Source organism: Cylas formicarius, unplaced genomic scaffold, assembly GCF_029955315.1.
Source record: "Cylas formicarius isolate icCylForm1 unplaced genomic scaffold, icCylForm1.1 PGA_scaffold_7__23_contigs__length_41026272, whole genome shotgun sequence".
NCBI lineage: Eukaryota > Metazoa > Arthropoda > Insecta > Coleoptera > Brentidae > Cylas > Cylas formicarius.
The window spans coordinates 31,557,244-31,579,981 of record NW_026844352.1 but is presented as its reverse complement, the minus strand read 5'-3'; the positions used below and the strand labels follow the sequence as shown (position 1 = coordinate 31,579,981).

The 22,738-nt window shown below is 38.4% G+C and overlaps 1 protein-coding gene across 3 annotated transcripts; it reads right to left on the bottom strand.

The window, feature by feature from the left end:
• Window positions 1-9,563: 9,563 nt before the first annotated feature.
• LOC132704984 (transcriptional regulator ovo) lies at window positions 9,564-22,463 on the bottom strand. Of its 3 annotated transcripts, none has more exons than XM_060675352.1 (6): window positions 22,055-22,463; window positions 13,009-14,684; window positions 11,466-11,775; window positions 11,281-11,405; window positions 11,067-11,225; window positions 9,564-10,738 (listed from the first exon to the last, which is right to left on the bottom strand). In XM_060675352.1, the coding sequence occupies exons 1-6, from the start codon at window positions 22,206-22,208 to the stop codon at window positions 10,709-10,711; spliced, it is 2,454 nt and encodes an 817-aa protein (XP_060531335.1). In that variant the 5' UTR covers window positions 22,209-22,463; the 3' UTR covers window positions 9,564-10,708. The 3 variants fall into 3 exon arrangements, with proteins under 3 accessions (XP_060531335.1, XP_060531336.1, XP_060531337.1); XM_060675353.1 differs by having other exon boundaries at window positions 13,030-14,684; XM_060675354.1 differs by having other exon boundaries at window positions 13,105-14,684; window positions 22,055-22,462.
• Window positions 22,464-22,738: the final 275 nt, after the last annotated feature.

Below are 22,738 nucleotides of genomic sequence, written 5' to 3'. Positions count from 1 at the left end.
TTTCACTCGATTCTTCGACCTTCCATTGCAGAAAAATTTTATTATGAAAAAATATATCATTCCCCAACTATTATTAAAACAGGAACTGGTGAAAAGGAAACTCTATTTAAAGCAGATATTACGGCTTTCCCAGAATTAAAGGCTAATACCAACCTATCTTTTATTCTTTTTGACTTTCATAAATTCTTTGACGGTATAATAGGATTAAACGACCTAAAACGTTTTAATTTTTCTATCGATCTTGTCAATAAACAATTAAGGAATAATACAACTAATATACCAATTTTATTTAGACAACCACAAAACGAAATATATTGTATTACTGTGAATGCACACGAAATTGCTAACGTAAGAATTCCAGTAACACAAAACAATGATGTTATTATTCCCGAGCAAGTCATTGAAGGTCTCTATTTTCCAGAAACACTTACTACTGCAAAAAACGGTTTTGCGCAAACAGAAGTTTTTAATTACACTGAGAAAAATATAACGTTAAATTTCCCACAACCTCTAAAAGTTTTATCTTTTCCGGACTTTCATAAAGAAAATTTTGAACTTTTTAATTTAGAACACATCTTACCAAAACATAAAGAACAATTTAGTAAATGCGACATTTCCAAAATAATTCGTTGCGAACATTTAAATTTAGAAGAAAAATCTGCTATAATAAGGCTTTGTAAAGAATATAACGATATTTTCCATCATGAAAACAAAAAGTTAACGTTCACCAATAAAATCAAACATTGTATAAGAACAACGGATGAATTGCCTGTATACACTAAATCATATAGATACCCCTTTATCCATAAAGAGGAAGTTCAATGTTAGACGACGGCATCATTAGACATAGCCAAAGCCCTTGGAGCAGCCCCATTTGGGTAGTCTCGAAGAAACCTGACGCCAGCGGCAAGCAGAAATGGAGGATTGTCTGTGACTTTCGTAAGGTAAATGAGAAAACGATAGACGACCGCTATCCATTGCCTAATATAAATGATATACTCGATAAATTGGGACGGTGTAATTATTTTTCAACTATCGATCTTTCATCTGGTTTTCATCAGATCGAAATGGATCCGGAATCAATTGAAAAAACAGCTTTTAGTGTCGAGAATGGTCATTTTGAGTTTGTTAGAATGCCTTTTGGATTGAAAAACGCCCCCGCGACATTCCAGCGCGTCATGGATAATGTTTTGCGTGATGTACAGGGAAAGGTTTGTCTAGTATACATGGACGATATCATAGTATTTTCGTCATCCCTAGAAGAACACATCAAACATCTTAAACTTGTTTTCCAAAAACTGCGACAAGCTAGACTCAAAATTCAACTAGATAAAACGGAATTCCTACGAACCGAAGTAGAATTTTTGGGTCACATAATAACAAAAAACGGAATTAAACCGAATCCCGAGAAAATTATTGCAATCCAGAAATTTCCTGTACCGAAAACAGCAAAAGACATAAAATCTTTTCTAGGCCTTCTAGGATACTATAGAAGATTTATTAACGGATTTGCAAAACTCACCAAGCAAATCACAAATTGCCTAAAGAAAGGAGCGACCATCAAACACACGCCAGAATTTCTAGAAGCATTCGATCTTTGTAAAAATATCTTGTGCAATGATCCAATACTACAATATCCAGATTTCGAAAAACCTTTTATATTGACAACGGACGCCTCTAATGTTTCTATAGGAGCGGTTCTCAGCCAAGGAAAAATTGGTAGTGATCTTCCCATAGCCTTTGCCTCTAGGACATTGAACCCGGCTGAAAGTAATTACTCAACTATAGAGAAAGAATTATTAGCAATCGTGTGGTCAACAAAATATTTCCGACCATATTTATTTGGCCGAAAATTTGTGATAGTTACCGATCACAAACCTCTACAATACCTGTTTAATATGAAAGAACCAAATTCCAGATTGCTAAGATGGCGACTAAAACTGGAAGAGTTTGATTACACAGTTCATTATAAGAAGGGCAAACTGAACACTAACGCTGATGCCCTATCACGCATCGAACTAAATATGATAGATAAAGAGTCACTTTTCGGAAATCCTGGAGATATTAATGAAGATATCGATAAATACATACATGAAGAAGATCAAAATATAAGCCTTAAACAATTGGAACAAATTGAAGACGTGTTTAACCCTCTAGAAAATGTAAACACGCCAAAAATTAATATCATCTCGGACATTCAACTTAAACCGCCAAATATTCCTAATACTGGTGAGACAGTACACTCAGCAGCAGAAGATCCAATATTAAATATACCAATTACCGAAAATATTTTAAATACTTACTCTAATCAAATAATATTTAACCAAAAAACAAACGGTCGTTATCACGTGATTAGGAGTTACCCATTCCAAAATAAATCTAGATTTTCTGTTTATTTAAGTCAAAACTATCAAAATGAAATAATTAAATTCTTTTTAGATTATTTGGATCCAACAAAAATGTACTGCCTTTATGTACAAAACACCGAAATAGATTTAAATCGAGAACTATCTGTTTTGTTACCAAATACATTTAAAAACCGTGCTTACAAATTGGTAATATCGAAAACTCTTTTAACTGACGTCACTGACAGGACAAAACAAAAAGACCTAATTGCATATCATCATGAAAAAACCTGTCATCGAGGAATTAATGAAAGCCTAATAGCATTTAAAAGGCTCTATTATTGGCCAAATATGAAAACTGATCTAACTGAATATATTAATAATTGTGACACGTGCCAACAAACAAAATATGATCGACATCCACCAAAATTAAAGTTTATGTTGACACCGACCCCTTCTGAACCATTAGAATCCATCCATATGGATACTTTTCAAATATGTAACGTAAAATTTCTTACAATTATAGACGTATTTTCACGGTACGCCCAAGCTTATCCATTAGAACCCGCTTGCACAGCAATTGCTATTTTAGACGGTTTAGCGACCTTTATAAGTCATCACGGCCTACCTCAACAAATAACGTGTGATAATGGTACGCAATTTAAAACGTCTTTGCTTTTAGATTTCTGTAAATTGCATAAAATTGCAATTCATTTTACAACTCCCGGCAATTCTAATAGTAATAGTCCAATAGAGAGATTTCACTCTACTCTTGTTGAACTATATAGGGTACTAAAATTAAAAGAACCTAAATAAGCCCCTAAAAATTTAATAAAATACGCCATTATAGGTTATAATTCATCAATGCATAGCGTAACAAAACAAAAACCTTTTGACGTTATTAATGGAAAAGTAAACGGTTTAGATCCCTTTGATTTAACGGATGAAATCATTGTAAATAATTATATCGCAGATAGACGTGAAAGACTAAAAACTATCTATCAACAAATTTACGAAACATCGTTAGAAACAAAAATACGTTTAAATGAAAAACAAAACGAAAAACGAGAAAATCCACCTGAAATGAAACAAAATACAAAGGTTTACGTTACTGACAAAACAGCAAAACGTAGTAAGGACAAACCCCGAAGAAAACCTGTTATTATAGATCAAGATGTTGGGAATAAAATTATTACAAAAAATAAAAAAATAATTCATAAATCTCAGATACAAAAACCTAAAGCTTTTTCTTCTTCGCAGGTTAATGAACCGGACAACGCTGTTCCTTCTTGCAGCTACGCTGTTATTAGTGATAGCGAATAATGATATTGAAGTTATCCCAATTAAAACACCACTTCTCCCCTTCCGCTTAGGAAATGCTCGAATAATTCAACATCAACATACATTTTTGCATTTTGTAGAAACATCTCAACTTTTTAATCAATTACGTAATTTAGAATACGCTTACGCTGTAATCATTAAAAATCATTCAACTATACATTAAACACACACATTAAACTATACAAATAAACATAATTATCAGAATGTACACTATATTAATGGAAATAATTTACTTAATAATGTTCGATATTTAATTACTCAAGTAAAATTTAAACTTGGTAACATAAAACCTAATAACCGTACAAAAAGAGGTTTAATAAATGTTGTAGGTAAATTATCGAAATGGCTTTTTGGCACTCTCGATTCAGAGGATGGACAAAAATACGATAAAATTATCACAGAACTTGTGCGTAGTAAACATTCATCTGACATCCAACTAAAAAAGCAAACCTCGTTGATTCAACAGCTGATTGACAACTATAATGATACTATAACACTTCTACAGAAAAATCAAGAAGCTATTAAAAAACATATAGACATTTTTGAATATAATTCAAATAAAACTATTACTGACATAACTACTTTCATTAAAGCTCAAAATACACTAATGCAAATAATTCTAAATTGCCAAAGTTTTATAACTTTTTTGGATAATTTAGAAAATGCCATTACATTTGCGAAATTAAATACATTACATCCTGTAGTAATATCGGCGGCCGAATTAGAACAAATAATTTTTAAATTGACTGTTCTCTATGGTGATGATCAAATTCTAATTTTTGAAAATCAAAATAATTATTATCAGTTAGCAAACTTACAAGTTAAATTTACAAAAGATAAAATAATTTTTGCCGTCCATATTCCGATTTTTCTTAAAGATATTTTTGAAATATTCCACCTGTTCCCAGTACCTGTGAATCACTCCTTAATTATACCTAATTCACCCTACCTAATATTGGGCACTGACATGCAACAATATCAAGAATCAATCTGCCCAATCATTCAAGACACCTACGTTTGCGAAAATCAACTTACCCAGCCCATCGGTGATTGTGTCACAACCCTCATTAAATATGCCGAAAACAAAAATTGCCACGTAGTTAATGTAAATGTTTCAACGCATATAATACGACCAATCACTAGTAGATTTGTTTTGATAATACCATCGGAACAGAAACTTAAATTACAAATGAATTGTCAAAACAAAGAAATAGCTTTTATTGAAGAAGCCTGCCTAATCAATGTTCCATATAATTGTGGTATAAGTACCCAAAATACCGAGCTTTGGAATAAAGAAGAAATTTTTAAAGCAAACCCATTCTCACTGCCACCCATTAAAATTGAAAATATGGAACATCACGATGTGAAGTACCAGCCACTCCAACTACAATCGATTGATCTCAATACGATCAAAAAACTACGAGAAGCTGCGAAATCATCGATCCCCGACATTGGTTATGAAATTCATCCAGTCACTTGGAGTCTCGCCACTTCAACAGGAATGATGTTTATTTTAATCTTGTTAATAGTTATAGCATGGAAAATCTACACGAGCCATTTGCTGCAAGATTCCAAGAAAACCAAGAACGACCAGTCTTCCGAAAACAACCCTTCGTCCCTGTTGTTTTCCACTTCGGAGGGAGGAATTATGTGATAGAATATGCTGATGAAATGCTAGCTTCAGTATTCCCAGTATCTGCGACGCGACGCTTGCATAAAAACTTTATATATATAACAACTTTGTGCTTTGCGTCCAGTTCTCCTTGTAACGGGTTAAATAAAACCTCGTAGTTCTATTTGTAAAATAAAAAGTGTTTTTTAAAAACGAGATCCTTCGTTAGAAAACCTTAACTAACACGTTCGGTAAACTTTTTAAGTCTAAGTAGTCAAATGCGGTCTACCGCACTTGTTGCATAATATTCTATTATCAAATGTGTTGCATACTATATTTTTTCTGCGACCATTGGTTTTTTTGGTACGTTTTTGTCAAAATTGCCAAACATTAAAATTCAGGTCGTAGGTAATATATCTGAAAACATCCGATTGCAGCGAACCCCGTGTGGTAATATCCCATAGAAAACGAACCTGGGTATTTTGGGAATTTTAGAGAAGAATTTATTATTTTAAAAAATGTTTATTTATTAACACCAGCATCAAATATTAGTAGGGACACGAAAGAAGTTGCCTAATTTTGACATTTCTTAGCCGATGTTTGATTTTCAGCCAGTGATGCAAAGTACAAATGCATAAAAAGATTAAAGAAGTCACACTAAATTCTAAAAAACGAGAGACGAACAAGGCAACCTAATTATTGACTGTGATGTTAAAATTGTGGCACCAGAAATAACGCACGCATGCCAAGAAACTGCGAGATGAAATAAGGAGTGGGAAAGGAGTCACTGTGGCCAGGTGGGTTAGTGCATTTGAACTACTTCAGGCGGGTCGATAAGTATTTATTCTGTATTACCGACCGGGCCATTCGGCCAGACATTTGAACTATTCCAGATCCCAACTTCGGGAGGCTCTGCCACCCGGCTATAAGCAAAATTTAACGTTAATTCGAAAGAACTTGCTGCTCGTCTCATGGCGCTCACACGCAAGTCTGAAACCTTGGTTAAGAATTATTGTATATCACGTAATAACCTTTTTTACATTCGTATTCCTAAGTGACAGTGTTGGGAGTTGCCCATCTGCGTATTTCACATAACCTCAATCTAGTCGCCCCTGGATCACATGGAGTGCCCACCATAATGCCGTTCTACATCACATAACCTCAATCTCTACTTGACTACCCAAGCGAAATAGCTTCTTTTTTTTACGTAACCTTTAACGTTAAATTTTGCTTATGACCGCGTGGCCGAGCCGCTTGAAGTTGTGATCTGAAATAGTTCAAATATTTCGACTTGTCTGGCCGATTGTCCAGAATAAATACTCATCGACCCGCCTGAAGTTGGCGCCTGGAGTAATTCAAATTCACCCACCTGTCTGAACACAACGACCCCTTTCCTACTGAAATATACTGTGGAGTCCTAAAACTGCAAAAAGAACGCTCAATTTCCATCACTTTATGTCTGTTTAATCACATATATAAAACATGACTCATTATCCAAGAACATTTTTTTCCACCTTCGTACTATACCGAAAAAATTCTGACCATCAAAGTATGAAACTCATCATACGCCACACCTGAATATACAGTGATCGGCTAAACAAACAAATAAACAAATTCATTTAAAAATAGAATTTCAAGAGAAATGCTCGTAATTTTTGGTTTTGAATTTTTTGCAATTAACAGAACATATGCCGTATTTCATAAAGCATTCTGTGTTAAATTTTAAGCATAATTCATCCTATACCTATTTCTTACTTTTTATGAGCAAAAGAACAAAAAACAGGCAAAGAATTCAAATTTTAATTTTTATTGGATATGGAGACAAAACGAGAACTCAAAAATAAGTTTGTAATTTATTTAACACAAAATATCCAGAGAGATCCATTAAAATTGAAATTTATAGGAACAAACAAGATTGCTTCTTCTTAAGTATGTTTAAAAAATACAGACCACAGTTTTGCGAAACTTTGATGGAAATATGCAACTTAAATCCATTTTTTCACCGTTAGGTACTGTTTAGTGACGAAGCCACGTTTTGTTTAAATGGTAAGGTAAATAAACAAAATTTTAGGTATTGCAGTGCAAATAATATCCGATGGATGAAAGAAAATCACATACAACATCCCCAATATTATTGGACCTTATTTCTTCGATCAAACTCTTACTGAAGTCCGATATTTGCAAGTTCTTAAAAATAACTTCATTTCTTCTTTGGTACTAGTTTCTTTCCAAAATCCAAATCAGCCTGATATGCCAGATAGACAGATTTGGTTTGAACAGGATTGTGCGCCGCCCCATTTTGGTCGACAAGTGCGTGAATATTTAAATACTATACTCCACTGGTTTTCCCTCTGGGAATATTTAAAATCAAAAGTGGATGAGGAAAAACTACAAAATTTAGATGATATACAATTTAGAATTAGATACGAGATAAATCAAAATTTGACTCACTCTGTATATTTTCTATTTATAGCAATAAATACGCAAGAAAAAGTTATGATACCTTGCAAGCATTTTTCTTGAAATCCAATACCTGAGTTTTAAATGATTTTTGTTTGTAATATTTACAAAACTTCTTCCTGCGTCGGTTGTTGTTGAGTCGAACTTGCTAACGTTTCGCCAACTGAAAGAGTTTCAGTTAAGTACTGAAAAAACCAACAGGATTATTGGTGAAAGGTTAGCAAGTTCGAAATTTTTTTTGTATTTTAACCATTGACTGTTTAACAGTTGCGAGGCAAATACACAATTTGGCAATCTGCAGACACTGGATACAATGGCAACAAGAAGTAAGAATTATGGGGTTAACATAAACATAGATAAAACTAAGACGTTTATAGTGTCCAGGAGAAATAACATTAATAGAAGTCAACTCACTATAGGCAACAAGATAATTGAGCAAATTCAGCAGTTTAAATACTTGGCGCCATGATCAATCAAGATATGAGATCTTAGCAAGAATCGAACAAGCCATGGCGACTTTTATTAAACAGAAGAAATTGCTGACTGCCCAAGATCTCTCACTGTCTCTTTCCGTTGTTTGATCATGGAGACTGGATATAGTTGAGTCATTTGAGTCAGTTCATAATGATCTGCAAACTCCGAGGAAATCCAAGAACAAGGTGCAAAGTGTCTTCTTTGGTCTGGTGGGCTTTTCGTTTACACCATGTGAATATGAGGCAATACAATTTTTCCATTTTTTAGTGTACAAAATGGGGGAGTCATGTAAAGTTTTTCATGTACTCCCTTCTCGAAAATACCCAAAAATATACCCAAAAACTAATGGTTGTAGGAAAAGTATAGTATGCAACACGTTTGGTTAAACTTTTTTCTACTCCCGTCTGTAAAATACCTAATTACCCACCGATCTAGCGTTTGTCAATTCTGACGGTCATGTCAATGAATGTATTCGTGTTGTTTTGGGAAAATGTACCCAAAAACTAACGCTCGTAGAAAAAGTATAGTATGCAACACGTTCGGTAAACTTTTTAACTCACTCGTTTATCAAAAACTCGCTCCGCTCGTGTCAAATGAACTCGTGAGTCAAATGCCGTTTACCGCACTTGTTGCATAATATACTATTAAGTCACTTAAGTCAGTCACTTGTCACTGAAATGCTGTTCTTCACACTTGTTGACTACATCATTAGTTCAAAACTTCAGGGCGTCTTTACCATTTTTCAGATACATTACGTTGTACGGAAGTATTTCTAAAATTCCGTTTTATCTTAAAAGCAGAGCAACAGCAGTCCATACCGTATCAAGAATACGTGCAAAAAAAAAGAGTCAAAATCAGTGGCATATTGTGCAATAAATCGAACGACTAACATTCAATTTTTAGACGAATAGAACATTGAAGTGTATGTGTGGTCAAAGAAAGTTAGCGAAACAGTTTATTATTCGATAATGTAAAACAAAAAAATATATAATAATTACAAAGAAAAATAATATTACTCGATATAGAATATAATAGGTCAAACATATGTAAATCCAACATTAAGCATTTTATATTAACACTATATTTGTCTTTTATTTCATTTTATTTTCTTTTTTAGACCCTCTCTATTCAACTTTCGATCGAAGAAGTAAGTTATTTGTGCGACTATCACTGTTTAAGAAGAAATGGCGACCTGTGCGATGCGGTGTGTGTAACTTATGTGCTACAAAAACATTTATGGAAACTTTAACCAGTTATAGGTAACTGCGGTCCTTGAGATAATATTATCGTTTCAAAATAAAAAGCGCAAAATAAATATGTATAAAATTTATTTGTATAACAACATTATGTTTTGTTTCTAAGTTACGTAATATTATATAAATACAAAGCCTTATCAATCATCTACTTTGCGGACTAATTTTAAAGCTAACGGGAAGAAATGTAAATTGTAAAACTTTTCCATTTGAACGCAAAGTCGTCTATAATGAAACACAATCGAAAATACTGTAACGTAAAAAGAAACACACGCATATAAATATGTATTGTTTTTTCTCTTAACAAAACGGGACAGGCGCACTGGCAAAACGCTAAACCAGAAAGGTACTTACAGCGACAAAAACTTTAAAACTAAATTATTTACAAAGGTTGTTCATTCACTCTATTAACAAAAAAAATCTCACTTCATAAGACTAAGAGACTAACTCTAAAATATTGCAGAAATAGTTCCTCAATGTAATGTATTCGTTGTAACTGTACGTTTTCGAATGTCTATCCTGTAGCACCATAGTTCTTACTCTATGAAGCACCAGAACGTTTAAACTCTGCGGAACGCGTCAAAGATTCGAAACAAAAGTCGTCGCTCTCCTTTGTTTCTAATTTCTAATCGCGTTCCCGCCAACATAAATATAATATTTTGGTTATTAAACTAGGACTTAACTAAAACCCATCAGATCCTTTCACCTAGATTGCACAAAAAACCCGAATTTTTAACATTATTTAGTCTGTCGAATGCTTGCCGCATAAAAAATATACTCTGCCTTTGGAAGTAACCAAAACGACTTTTACCATGCATCTGGTTATTTCCATAGACTTGTTGGTCTGATAACTTCCTACAGTTATCGCGTAATGTAGGTAAACATTAAAACGTAACATAGTAAATATAACGTGGAAGATTAAATTTAATATTATCACAGAAAAAGATTAAAACAGATATTTTAGCCGTCAGCGGTGAAAGGGAAACGAATTTTTCGCGACTTGAAATGACGGAATCAGAAAAATGCAATTGTATTCTGATTGAAAATTTTTGCTTTCTCGTTGGCATAGTATTCGAGTCGGTCAGGGCAAGTCGTGTATTATTTTTTTACCGGACGGACTAAAATATTAAACACGATGTGTCTGTTTGAACGACGCAGCTGGACAAAAATTAAAAATGTACATGCTATAATTAATGTCTTCTTTGTTGCGATTGCCATAGTTTCTAATAAGTCACTATTGGCGTGGGATCGTCCTGTAAATAAAAACCATTATATTTATAAATGGAAAACCATAAAAGCACTTAGCGTTTATAAGGGAACAAGTGGCCCAAATTCAGTTTAAATTTTGATGCGGTAAAATGGGAAACGCGTTTCTTTTCTCGAATGTACATAAAAGAAACAAAAAATAACACGGAATTGCAGTTGATTGAACGTTGGTTGGTGTAATCGTTTGTCGACTGTGCAGCGAACTTCAAACAGACACAACCAAAAAAAAAAACACAAAAACATAAATAATAAATTAATAAAAAATCTGGGGAATGGGGAGCGGGGGGGCATTTTTTGGTGCCTTTATGTACGCACCTGAAGCAACATATTAGCAAAATTCGAATTAGTAAATTTAAAGTGCCTTTTATCATAGAACTTGAGGAGGGCCGGACTGTAAGGGTGCTTCTCCTTGAGGTGGAGATAGTGGACTTCCGGTTCGGAGGTGGTGTGGCCGCATTCCTCGCAAACGTACACCTACGATTCATAACCGACATTAATAATTAACGTAGAATAATAATGGCGATCTTACTTTTGTCCTCCTCTCTTTATATGCATACTGGTGCTGCACCCCGTGGACCTTGAGGCAGTGGGACTCGAGGGAACATCTCTGCGTAAACGACTTCTCGCACAAGCTGCACTTGTAGGGCCTCACGCCTGGAAACAAAGAACGTTTGTTAAAAGAAAGTGTAAGAAGTAAGTCTTTTAAATATGTACCTGTGTGTGTCCTTGTGTGCCTCTTCAAATCGAACGTGTCGTTGAATCCCTTGCCACAGAACGTGCACAAGTACCTCTTGACATCCGAGTGACACTTCATGTGCCTGTTGAGGAGACGCTGCAGCGCGAAAGTCTTATTGCACACCCGACAGCAGAAACTTGTCTGTCCGTCCTCAGTAGTCACTGACGACACTTTGACCTTTTCTTCCGTCCTGGGACCCTGACGGTTGTTCTCTTGGTTCGCTAGGGGGTTCTTGATGCCGTGGCCGCCGTTTACGAACTCAAGCTGAACCTCCGACGGCAAACCTAGCTGCAAACGTGGAGGGTCCGTTAAGCGATGATAAAGAAAAACAAACTAACGCTTTACGATGCAGGGTTTGAGAAATGCGAAAAACTAGGGGGACGGGGCTCGATTCCTTGAAAATAGGGGACGTGTGAACCAAATAAACTGTTGATCATGGCCGACATGCCTTTCTCTGGTGATGTTCTTACTAGAAAAACTAGGTTTGTCAAAGAGAGGACCGTAATCACCCATAAATTGATAACCACAAAAGTTCAAAGAAACGTAGCACAAATCTTAAAATCACAAAAAAAAATCTAAAAATTAAAATCGATTGTCACCGCTCAAAATATCGATCTGTTTTATCCATAAAGATATTAGATAAATGCAGAGGTCGCAAAATATCGAAAATTTACTTAATTTAATTTAAAATGATCTAGGCATATTTTGTCAAAATACTCGAAATATTTGAAAGAATGGCAAATCAAAAACTATGGAATTGACGAACTGTCAGCGGCCATGTTAATTGTTGAAGGCCCCGATATCTTATTGGTTGAATGTGAGACTAAAAATGACAGGTTTTATTGGATGAAAGGGCTTCTCGAAATGACTCGCGTATGCGCTTATTGATCTCTTCTCAATATTTTCCTTGTTGACTTCAAAAGCATTGGCATATCATCCAGCAGCTATAATATACTTGAAATTAAAAACCGGATTTCCTTTTTAGTAACTTTTAGTAAAGTTTAGTTGGTCCAAATTATTTTCCCCAATCAAAAATTGCTAGCTTATAAACGTATCATGAAACTGTACGGAAAAGTTTAATTATATTATCAAATCCTTAGCTGCAAACAATACAACTAAACCCAAGCCACTAGAAAAAATGTTGCTTCTTATTGAGTAAAATTTTGTTAAAAATTTATTTGACGCGTGAAGTGTAAGTGAATCTTATATATTCGTGGCTGGCTGCCATCAGAGGCGCGCGCCGGAGACAAGCGTCAGGCTGAGCCCTCAGTTTTTCACTTTTGTTTCGCAACACTCGCTACTAGACGACGCGCAAGACACGTTTATGGTATATATGGTTCAGGAAAAAGCAATGCGAAGCGAAAAGCAACCGCCGTAGGAAATAAGCAACAGTTTGATTTGGGCAGCGCTACGAGCACGCGCGATTCGAAAAGTATGTCGATGACGTGTGTCGGGTCAGTCCGTCAGTCAACGTTATCGACATCCTCTGGAGCCTCTTGCCTGAATCAACGTGAAGCTTACCCTCCGTTGCAAAACATTTACCCTGCCCTGCAGGGACGGATTGGTCGCCCCATCCCCCGTAGATCCGCCACTATCTCGCCTGCCCCCACCACTCACATTCGCCGGCGGTGATATCGCCCCTCCGTCGGGGCCGTCCATCGAGCACGAAGTGGCCCCCGGCGACGGAAGAGACATCGTCGTCGGCGAGTCCAGGTCTAGGGCACTGCCGTTGAACGATAGCGTCGGTGACAGCATCTGCTGTTGCTGCTGTTGCTGCATTTGGATCGTTGTGTCGCTCGACACACTAATAGACGACTGATACGATGGTAGCGATTCCTGGTACATTTTCGAGAACTGGTTGTACCCGGTCCGCGTCTCGTAGTTGCCGCTACGGCCGAGCATCTGTTCGTTGAACGAGTCGATGTTGTGGTCGACTTGGAGCTGGGAGTTGGTGCCGCCCGGCGAATGCAGTTCATCGCTGTCGTTGTTGTCGTCGCTGGGCAATCTCTGCAGGAACGTCGACAAGTCGGTGGCGTCCGACAGACTCTCGAGGAGGGCGTGTTCCGCGGAACTCGAGAAATTCAACGTCGCGGTGAACTGGAGCGGGTCTACGACTGCTCCGGTCACCATGTCCACCATCATCGACTCGTCGTAGCCCGAGTATCCGGCCGGTAGTAGCTGGTTGATAGGATCGATCTGCTTCTCGTAAATGTCCAAATCCGTTTCGTCCTTCATTACTATACCATACGACGCGTTCTGCAGGGTCGAGTACTGTTTCGGGGAACTTTGCCCGTTCAGGCTCAAGTTTGCCAAATCCTGCCCGGTGTCGCAGTCCATGTTGTGCTGACTGGACAGCAGGTAGCTCGAGGAGAAGGTTCCGTTTGCGTTGTACCCGTTCCCGTTGTTGCCGCCCTTCAGCGATTCGTAGAACGGGGGCAGGCTGCCGGTCGGCGGGCTGCTCGGTCCGTAATTTTGACGCCCGTCGCGGCCGGGGTTCATACCGCCTCCGCCGGTCCCTCCGCCGATCGAACCTCCGCCGCCTGCGCCTCCGCCCCCACCGGAGCCGCCCGTGAAGCTGATCGAACCGCCTCCCGAGGAGGTGTTGGCGGATCCGCCGTTCGAATTGGTCTGGCCGCCGGAGGAACCCCGGCCGTGTCCCGCAGCCGCGGAAGTCATCACGATGGGCAATTTTCCGATGATGGACCTCACGCTGATCAACGGTTTGTTCACCTTGGAGCAATGGCTGCGACGTTGCTCCCTCAGTCTGCGCTCCTCCTCTTCGTTCTCCGTCTCGCCTTTCCTCTTGGGGATGTGGTAGTCGATCGGCTGGTCCTGTTCGGGTTCCTGTACCGCAAGTGCGGCAGGTACCTGCACGTCGACGTCCTCGTCTCTCTTGGAGGCTGGCGGAGTTCGTTGTATGACGGAAAAGTGCCTGACGGGCGCCAGGTTTTTCGGTTTGACGACGTCATCTTTCGGCTTTTGGACGGGAGGAAGCGTCACTTTGCCGGGGAGGGCGGCGGCGGGGGCGTACTCTTTGCGTTCGGCGCGTGTTAGTACATGACCTCTGCTGCCGTAAGGAACGTCGCCGCCCAAAATCGACGATATGAAGCGTCGCGGAGGTGCAGTTTCCTGCGATTTTTTCGGGTCGTCGGGTGGCGGGGTTTTGGTTTTGCCGCCGTCAGAGCTCTTGTCTTTTTCTGGAAAGACACGTTTATTCAAAAACAAACATTCAACGTAAATAAGTATTTATTTGTATATGTTGTCGATTGTTACAGTATGTGAATTGTATCAAAGGATTAAAAACTAACAAGAATTTTATATACCAGTTATCATTTATTGTGTAGTTGTCGTAAGTTTTTACAAGGTGTTGTAGCAGCTTGCAAATTGATTTTGTTCAAATTGAGCCTCTTAATAGCAAATGAGAAAGAAAACTAAGCACCGCCAAGTGCACGCAACAGGAATACCACTATCGATCCACATTTTTTCGTAATAAGCCGGGTATCATTTTCGTTTATAGTATATAGATTTTATAGTTTTTCACGTTCAACGGTTTTTATGCTGTGCTCGACGATTATTGTAACGTACCATATTGCATATTGAGGAAATAAAATCTTATAAAGCCAAAGAGGGAATTTTACAAATAGATCAGTGAAGAAATTATACGGTCCTTCGAAACCCAGCGCACACCTGAAGGCGCTAACGGGATTTTATCAATTTACGTCAGGATGGAGTGCGTAACATAATTTGCGATTAGAAAAACGATACAGGAAGAGTTGCGAGATAAACCTTGACGTTAAATTGACAATCACATTTTTTCGTATATGAGGCCTCGGCGATAATATAGGCGCCCAATTTTCCATCCGCCCGGCGATATAGCGCCAATAAAAAGTATTGAAAAAGTGTAATCGCTTTTCCGTGACCTCTCAAACCGAAAGCATTCGAATGGGATTTGGTTAAGATTTTTATACCGCCTCCGGATATAAATTGTGATCGCGGCGGAGGTTAGCGAGGGAAAAAACCTCCAACTGCGATCGCGATGACGACTCGCCGAAACCGTAACGCTGATTTTGTTAACGACAATTTAATTGACGCGGATGGTTATGGAAACGGTCGAACGAGGAGCGAGGGAGGGGGCCGCGTTAGCTGTCAAGGTCCCCGCGCGTAAAAATTAAACCTGTATTTTTTATCCTGGGTCAACGGACATTCCGAAGGTTCCTGAATTATTCGGCCTACCAAATATAGTAATTTATCAAAGATGTTTTTGTTGTTGCAACAATGGACATTGTTCGGAGTTAAATCGTCATTTTTCTTAGATAGTTTCGATAGCATGGAATATTATTGTTTCGACGCCATTGTTAATTTTGTGTCCGCGGCCTTTCTTTTCGGGGTTAATGTATCAAATGTGTCCTGCTAAAATATTCTGGTTTTTATCTTCACAATCGCGTTGTATATTTTAAAGCAATTTTAAAATTCGAAAATGCCTTTAACAAAATGACCTGCTTTTGTTTACCAGGTATAAAACAATATTTTGATAAAAATCTGGTTTAATTGTCACATGCTTAATAATTTACAAGTGGCACTTATCAAAGTCACGAGTTAATAACGTAATTATAAACCATGTAGTATTCGTACCCTAGATATGCTGAAACTTTGTGCAACTCAATGGCAGGAACCCCTTTCTATTAAATTACGATCAAGCAATTTAACTTTATTTCCAAAACTAAATGTAGAACACTATAATGTAATAAAAAATTATTTCAAAAATTTAAGATAATAATTTCTTTTAACATAATAAAAAACGTGGTCTCAGAGACGTTGAGATTATTTTAAAATATCGTTTTTTGCATCTTAACGGATTTTCAATATCAATCAATCGGCCAAAGGCATTTAACTAACTAACTGATGCCACTACCACAAAATACTCATATTTCCATATTCGCGCGCTCACCTTGTCATTAAAATTACATTTTTGCGGTGTAACATTGCGCGACCAACTTTTAACAGGGTTTTCGGCGCCCAAGTCGACTGCGCGCAAGAACAAAAAACGAAGATCGTCTTTTAGCAAGCAGTGGTTTAAGCGGACATCCGGCAACGTCGCGCTGATCACCTGCGTCGTACGGACCGAAACCGGTATACGTTTTTCTTTGCGTCGAATACGCAAGAAACGGTCTCGGACAAAAGGCCGTTTTGAGTTGTATGCTTGGCCTTGGAACCAAAGCCTCCTGTAACGACCCGTTTTTGAGAGCGGCGTTGTCTTTCCGCAAGTTTTCTGCGACGACAAAGTTGCGTCCGATTCTGGAAACTTTTGCGCGCGTTTACCTTGAATATAAAAACTGAGTTCAGTGTCCCTTTTGCTTATTCAGTTTTTGACGGCGTCCTCTCTGGATTTCAATAACAAATATTTCATAGGCCCAACGAATTCTGAAGTTGAATCTACATTATCTGATATGAAGTGCAGAGACCAAGATATGTAGGCAACCCGCAGGACACCAAGTTGAAAGTTCTTTGTAATGCGGATTGACTACACAGGTTGATTTCATACAATTTTAAACTAGGTGGGAGCGTATGTATATCTGATAATTGATAAATAATCCGGCTGCGCAACATTTGATATTCCTGACTGAAACGGAATCCACGATGTAAACAATATGAGCGGTGCCGCAACGCAATATATTTCGAAATGTAAACCGTATACACTTGACATTGAAAACGATGAAGATTGCGAAACGCACATCTCGGTCGTCGAAAACGATTATTTTGAGTATCTCTCAAAGGGGTTGGAGATCGACGTCACCCGGGAGTCGCAAAAATATTAGCAATTACTGATAAGTAGCTCGGATCCCGTCGTGGGCAAAGGGCAAATGTCCCTGCGTGATGTGCAGAACAGAAATGTTGTGGGTCAAAACTGGGAGTTGATGTGTCTGTTGTTTGGAAAAAGTTCGGGTTATAGGCCAGAGAATTGTTTTGAGTGTGATTTGTGTTTCAATGGCTCTAATCACTTTTACTGTTATGTCAAGGTTTTTTTTTTAATTTTTAACACGTTGGCCTAGAAAAATACTTGCTGCGTAACGTGAATTTTATAGTTTTTGTTACATTTATAGTTTAGTTAGTTAGCTTCAACAGTACAATTATAAGAGTGCTATAAAAAAACAGGAAAATTTATTCTATTTGTAATAAATGATAGAAAAGGGAAAAAATGCAAGATTATAATCTACAAATTCGCGTTTTTTCACTTTTATTCACGGTATTTTTACTAGTAAATTAATCTAGTCAAAAATGACAGCTCGAGATTGGAAAATATGTGCTTATTCAAACGTTCTCTTTTAGGTTTCTAATAAAAAATTTATCCAGTTAAGTAAACTGTAAGTTGTGAGAGTGGCTGCCACTATTTGAGGCTGTCTGTAATGAGATCCTTTGTTCGGCGCGAACTTTTCTTGTATTCATTTTATTAGAGTTGATAATAACTAATATATACTATATCTTAGAACAAGTACGATAATGAAATGCAAAATAAGTAGTTATTGAACTTTATTCTAATTTTCTGAATAGGTTAAAAGCATACATGTTTTTTTTTCATTCTTTCTCCCTGTTTAATTTTTCTCCCATTTGGGGTTTTTGGCCTTTCAGAGGAAATTTTTAGGGAATAGAAATCTAATGTTGAAGCTGCATTGGACTGAAACGGAAACGGAAATGACGTCACGTCGCACATTTTTATAGCAACCATGGTTGAGACTCTTTCATTTTCCTTCAGATTTTGTGAATTCAATTGACAATCCAAATTGACTGAAATATTTTGGGGCCCTTACAGGGTAGTCATCTCGATTTACCATCTTGGATCGTGGAAAACAATTAGCGACGCACGAAATCACCGTAAAACAGTAATTAATGGCATCACGTGCTGCGATCGAAGAGAAAGCCGCACACCGAAGGTGAAGTTCAAGGTCTCGCGTATGGAAGCATCGCAAAAAAAACCATACCGCTTTCAAGCAAACAACAATTGCGAGTTGCCTAATAGTCGGCGCGAACTTTCTCCGCGCCATGATATAATAAAACTTATCTCACACTTTTCTGGGTCATTATCGGCGACTGTTGAGAGGATGCCGGCGTCCGATTCAAAATGAAATTGGGTTATTGCGCGTACGCTACAAATCTGGGAGTCAAATGTTAAAACGGCGTCGTTCTTGACCCGGCGAATTTGCCATTTAGATTTTAAAAAACCCGATTAAGCAAATACGGCGACGACGGCCTCATTCACATAATCATCAAAGACGTTTCGCCCTGGCGGGTCGTGAAATTGTTTCGGCAACGTCGCGTTTCAGCGTCGACTCTCCTCGGAGTCGAAACAATTGAAGTCGAGAGGCATTGTTCTTTTCGCGTGAATTGACCTTGGGGCGTTTTACAGTCCAGAGGGTACGGGGAAGAAAAGCACGTCGATTTTGTTTTAATCTTGTTATCTGGAACAGAGTTTCATGTTTTTTTTTTATGTCTATTAGCGGGAACAGGTTGAAAACATATAATGACATTTAAAACGGATCGCCCTGACTGGGGATTAAATCGTTTTTACCGTCTCTGACAGCGACCAAGAAATTAAATGAGGTTAAAAAGTGAAAATGTCGAACTAGGGTACGCCATTATCATGGATTTAGGTTCGTCGCGTCCTAAATCCGTACATTAATCCCAAATCAGGATAAATTTGAATACGGTTAAGTTTTCTGTATTGCCACTCGACCAATATTATATCACGTTTCATTCCGGGTGAAAATAAAACGTCCACGTTCACACCTACATGGAGCAACTGTTCAAATACCGAGCGCCATTCGCTTATTACGTGTTGAAAAATTTCGGCAAACATTTGTTTTGTCAATTGCGATTTCAGGTAATGTGTCGCAACGATTTCGTTCTGGGTCGTTCGTGCACGAAAACTCTCTTCTATATGAGAAGAGAATTGGCTCAATTAGATAACAGTCGTAGCACACACTAGAAACTGTCAAAATCCTTGAAAGACGGGTTCCAGTTGCACGACAACTGCTAATTTAACGTTAAAAACAAAAACAACAAATCCGAACGGAATTGATTCCAGTGGCGTGCGGCCGGCTTCCGGTGCTGTTGTGTTTTCCTTGGGTTAGCTACCCGCGGTCCGGCCCGCTTCCAGCGCGCCGCTGGGCCGTCGTTCCGAGCGAAAAGTACAGTTGTTCGATTAGTATTTAAAATCGCTGCAAATCTGTCGATAAATTGCCGCCGATTTAAAAGTCAAGGTTTAGCTAGCCAATAACGTTTCGAAACGTAAATTTTATAATCGTCGGAATGCCTGTTTTGTTGGTTGCCAGCAACAGTCGTTCCAAATCACGGGCCACGTTTTCCACAAAAATTCGGTGATACAAATGTTCAGCAATTAGACTTTTACCGTGCCGATCGTTGTCATTTAAGTGCGTTATCTTCGACTTTGCACCCTTAATTGGCAATCAATCATAACCAGGCGGCAACGAAGTTCGTAAGAAACTTAATTGTGAGCCACAAAGCCACTAACTATTAAATTGAACGCGGCACCCAAAGTCGATCTTCGTACACCGCGGTACATTCCAACATACACAGTGGCCAAAATGATAGTACTTAATATGCTGTCCCTAATGGCCAAATTTTTATTACTGGTCAGGTGTATGGACGGTACTTCAGGTGCCTTGACAAAAGCAAACAAAGAACGCACGCATTTTATGTTAATTTTGAAACGCGTAACCCATGTACTCGTCGAGCTATGTGTGTAAATTGTTCAATGCCTACGAGATGGCATTGAGCTACTAATTTGGGCCCAAAGAGGAGCCGTTTCAATGATGGCCGCGACTCGAATAACAAAATGTTTCGCTTTTATCGTCCAGGTTAGAAATGTTCACGTCTAATTTATGAAAAATTTTGGTTAAAAAAAAACATCTCGCTTAGCTGAAACCAACGATGTTGATTCTGTGGGTTGGTTCAAACTTTCCCGCTGTCATTTTCGCTGCCATAAAATTCTGATTATCCCTTTCGGACGGAACTGGAATTGAAATTTTATCGTTTTTATGTCTGTGTACGTTTAGTGAGTAGAAATACCTAATAAATTGTTATTATCCTCGGTTTTATCAATATCTGTCTATATAGATAAATCGAATTAATATGGGAACAAGTAAATGTATTCATAATTTTTTTCCAATAGTGGCGCTGCTGACAGTAAACAAAGATGGCGGAAAATAAGTATTTCATATTGTTTTGCCTTTCAACGCCGGCCACCATATTCTACTTGCACTAATGGTAGTTAATAAATCATTATTCGTGGCCCAGTTAACACTTTTTGTGGCGTGTGGTTAGAAAATGGTACAACACTCTCTTACAGTGGAATCCATATCGTCGTATTTACATTGTAATTTCTTAATCCAATTTCATTTTAATTGGGTCTACTGCAAAGATCAATAATTCAAAGGATCTTAGTGCGTTAAGCAGTAAGCAAAAATTCCTCTATATGAAATTAGGGCCAATTAAATATTGAATATTGAAATATTGAATCCCAAGCGACCATTGATCGCATCGTTGCTTGCAGTTGTAAAGCTGCTTTGTCGGGAAGCTGCAAGCATATTGGTGCAGTTTTCCTAAAGTGTGTTTATAATACAACGCATATCTTAAACTCATAAGTAAGATATATTATTTAAGACAGAGGTCTCATTGAATTGTAATATCATCATAGAATTAATCAAAAGAACATCTAGAAAAGCCTAGTGAGTACATTGTAATTAACTATAAATTTAATGAATTGCGTTGTCAAATTTGTTTTTTTTGGAGACTCGTATAGTATTTTATTTCAAATTGTGCTTAAATCCTAACAAAATTTCAATATCTGCTTGTAAAGATCATATTTGACGATATAGTAGATTTTTCTAGGGCCACAATCCTCCGAGCAACCGAAAGACTTTAATATTAAGGAACATATATTGTGAGTTGTTTCTAAAACGTTATTTGCTGGAATCCCAAATTCTCTTTCCTAAACAAATTATTATTGTCCTAATAGTGAATTTTAGATTCTTATTATATATTTTTGAATTATTGATATTGTAATATCCGACAAAATGTCGAGCATCTAAGATGAAGCTAGACTTCGCTTTTCAGAGGCAAGAATTAAAAATATATCGATATTATGGTTATTCTACCCTTGGGCTCTAATAAATGATGATAAAAAAAATAAAATGTTTTCTGGAAAAATGCCTCCTATAAGTCTTCAGAACGCTATTTTAAAAGCCAGTGTATTTCGTTGACGACCGTATGCGAGAAATATAAATATTTTGCAGCCGGCCCTGCCACCCAGATACCGTTGTACAAAGGGGGACTTACAGGACGAATCTTAATGGCATGTACTGGATTTATCGTACCATATAATTTGAATCCGATCAATATTGCGGTTAAACCTTAAAAAGCAAAAAACTGACAAGTGCTCTACGCTCAGGCAACGGCGCTGCGCGGCGGTTCCGGAGAATTCGATGCGCGACGAGACGACTAACTGTTAAACTAAGATTAAAACAGTCCGTGCCGACGTCGACGCAATTACCTTCTTTTTTTGGAACAATAAGGGACAGCGGTTGGGGCGAGCCCTCGACCCGGTCTATGCCGAGGTCGTTCTTGCCTTGGGTGGCGTTCTGGTTCTCCAAGAGCCGCAACTGCTGCTGGTGCAGTCGGTTCTTGATCAGAAATATCTTCGGCATCTCGAATCACGTAAATCCAAGGCACTTCATTCAGTTTGTAAATAATCCAACGGAGTAAAACCGCTGCACACTCGCGCACTCGCGTTACCGTAAACGACGAAGAGGGGGCGGCCCTCACCGGCCCAACAAAACGAACAAATTAAAAAAAAAACAAACAGAATTGAAAATGTGTGATCGTGTGGACCGCGCGCAGATAGCGGCAAAACTGCCAACCGCCGCTAAGACCTTGCTAAGACTAAACGACGACGATGACCGCTAAAGGTACCAGCAGCGCTGGAACCGTTGCGCGGGTTCCCTCCCCCCGCGCGCGCGCGCTGCCACCGCACCTCCTCCCCCCTCCGCACCCTCTTTGGAGGTTATAGCTGGCTATTGCAACCCGCTTATTCCTTGTCTTCGTCGTCGCGATCGGCGGCGGCGGCGATGGTGGTGGGGATATGGTTTGTGTACGTCCGCCCAACTACCTGCAGCGCATACCTGTTGCCGCACGGAGTTTGTTCGAGATCGGGTCGCGAGCTCTCGCCGCCTTTCCT

What these genes read in the sequence shown, in the direction of transcription:
- LOC132704984 (XM_060675352.1), bottom strand. Translation starts at nt 22,208, where the DNA reads ATGCCGAAGATATTTCTGATCAAGAACCGACTGCACCAGCAGCAGTTG. An exon ending in TATTGTTCCAAAAAAAGAAG is followed by an intron (nt 14,685 to 22,054) that starts GTAATTGCGTCG and finishes GTGTCTTTCCAG; the next exon opens with AAAAAGACAAGAGCTCTGAC. An exon ending in GCACACAAGGACACACACAG is followed by an intron (nt 11,406 to 11,465) that starts GTACATATTTAA and finishes CTTTGTTTCCAG; the next exon opens with GCGTGAGGCCCTACAAGTGC.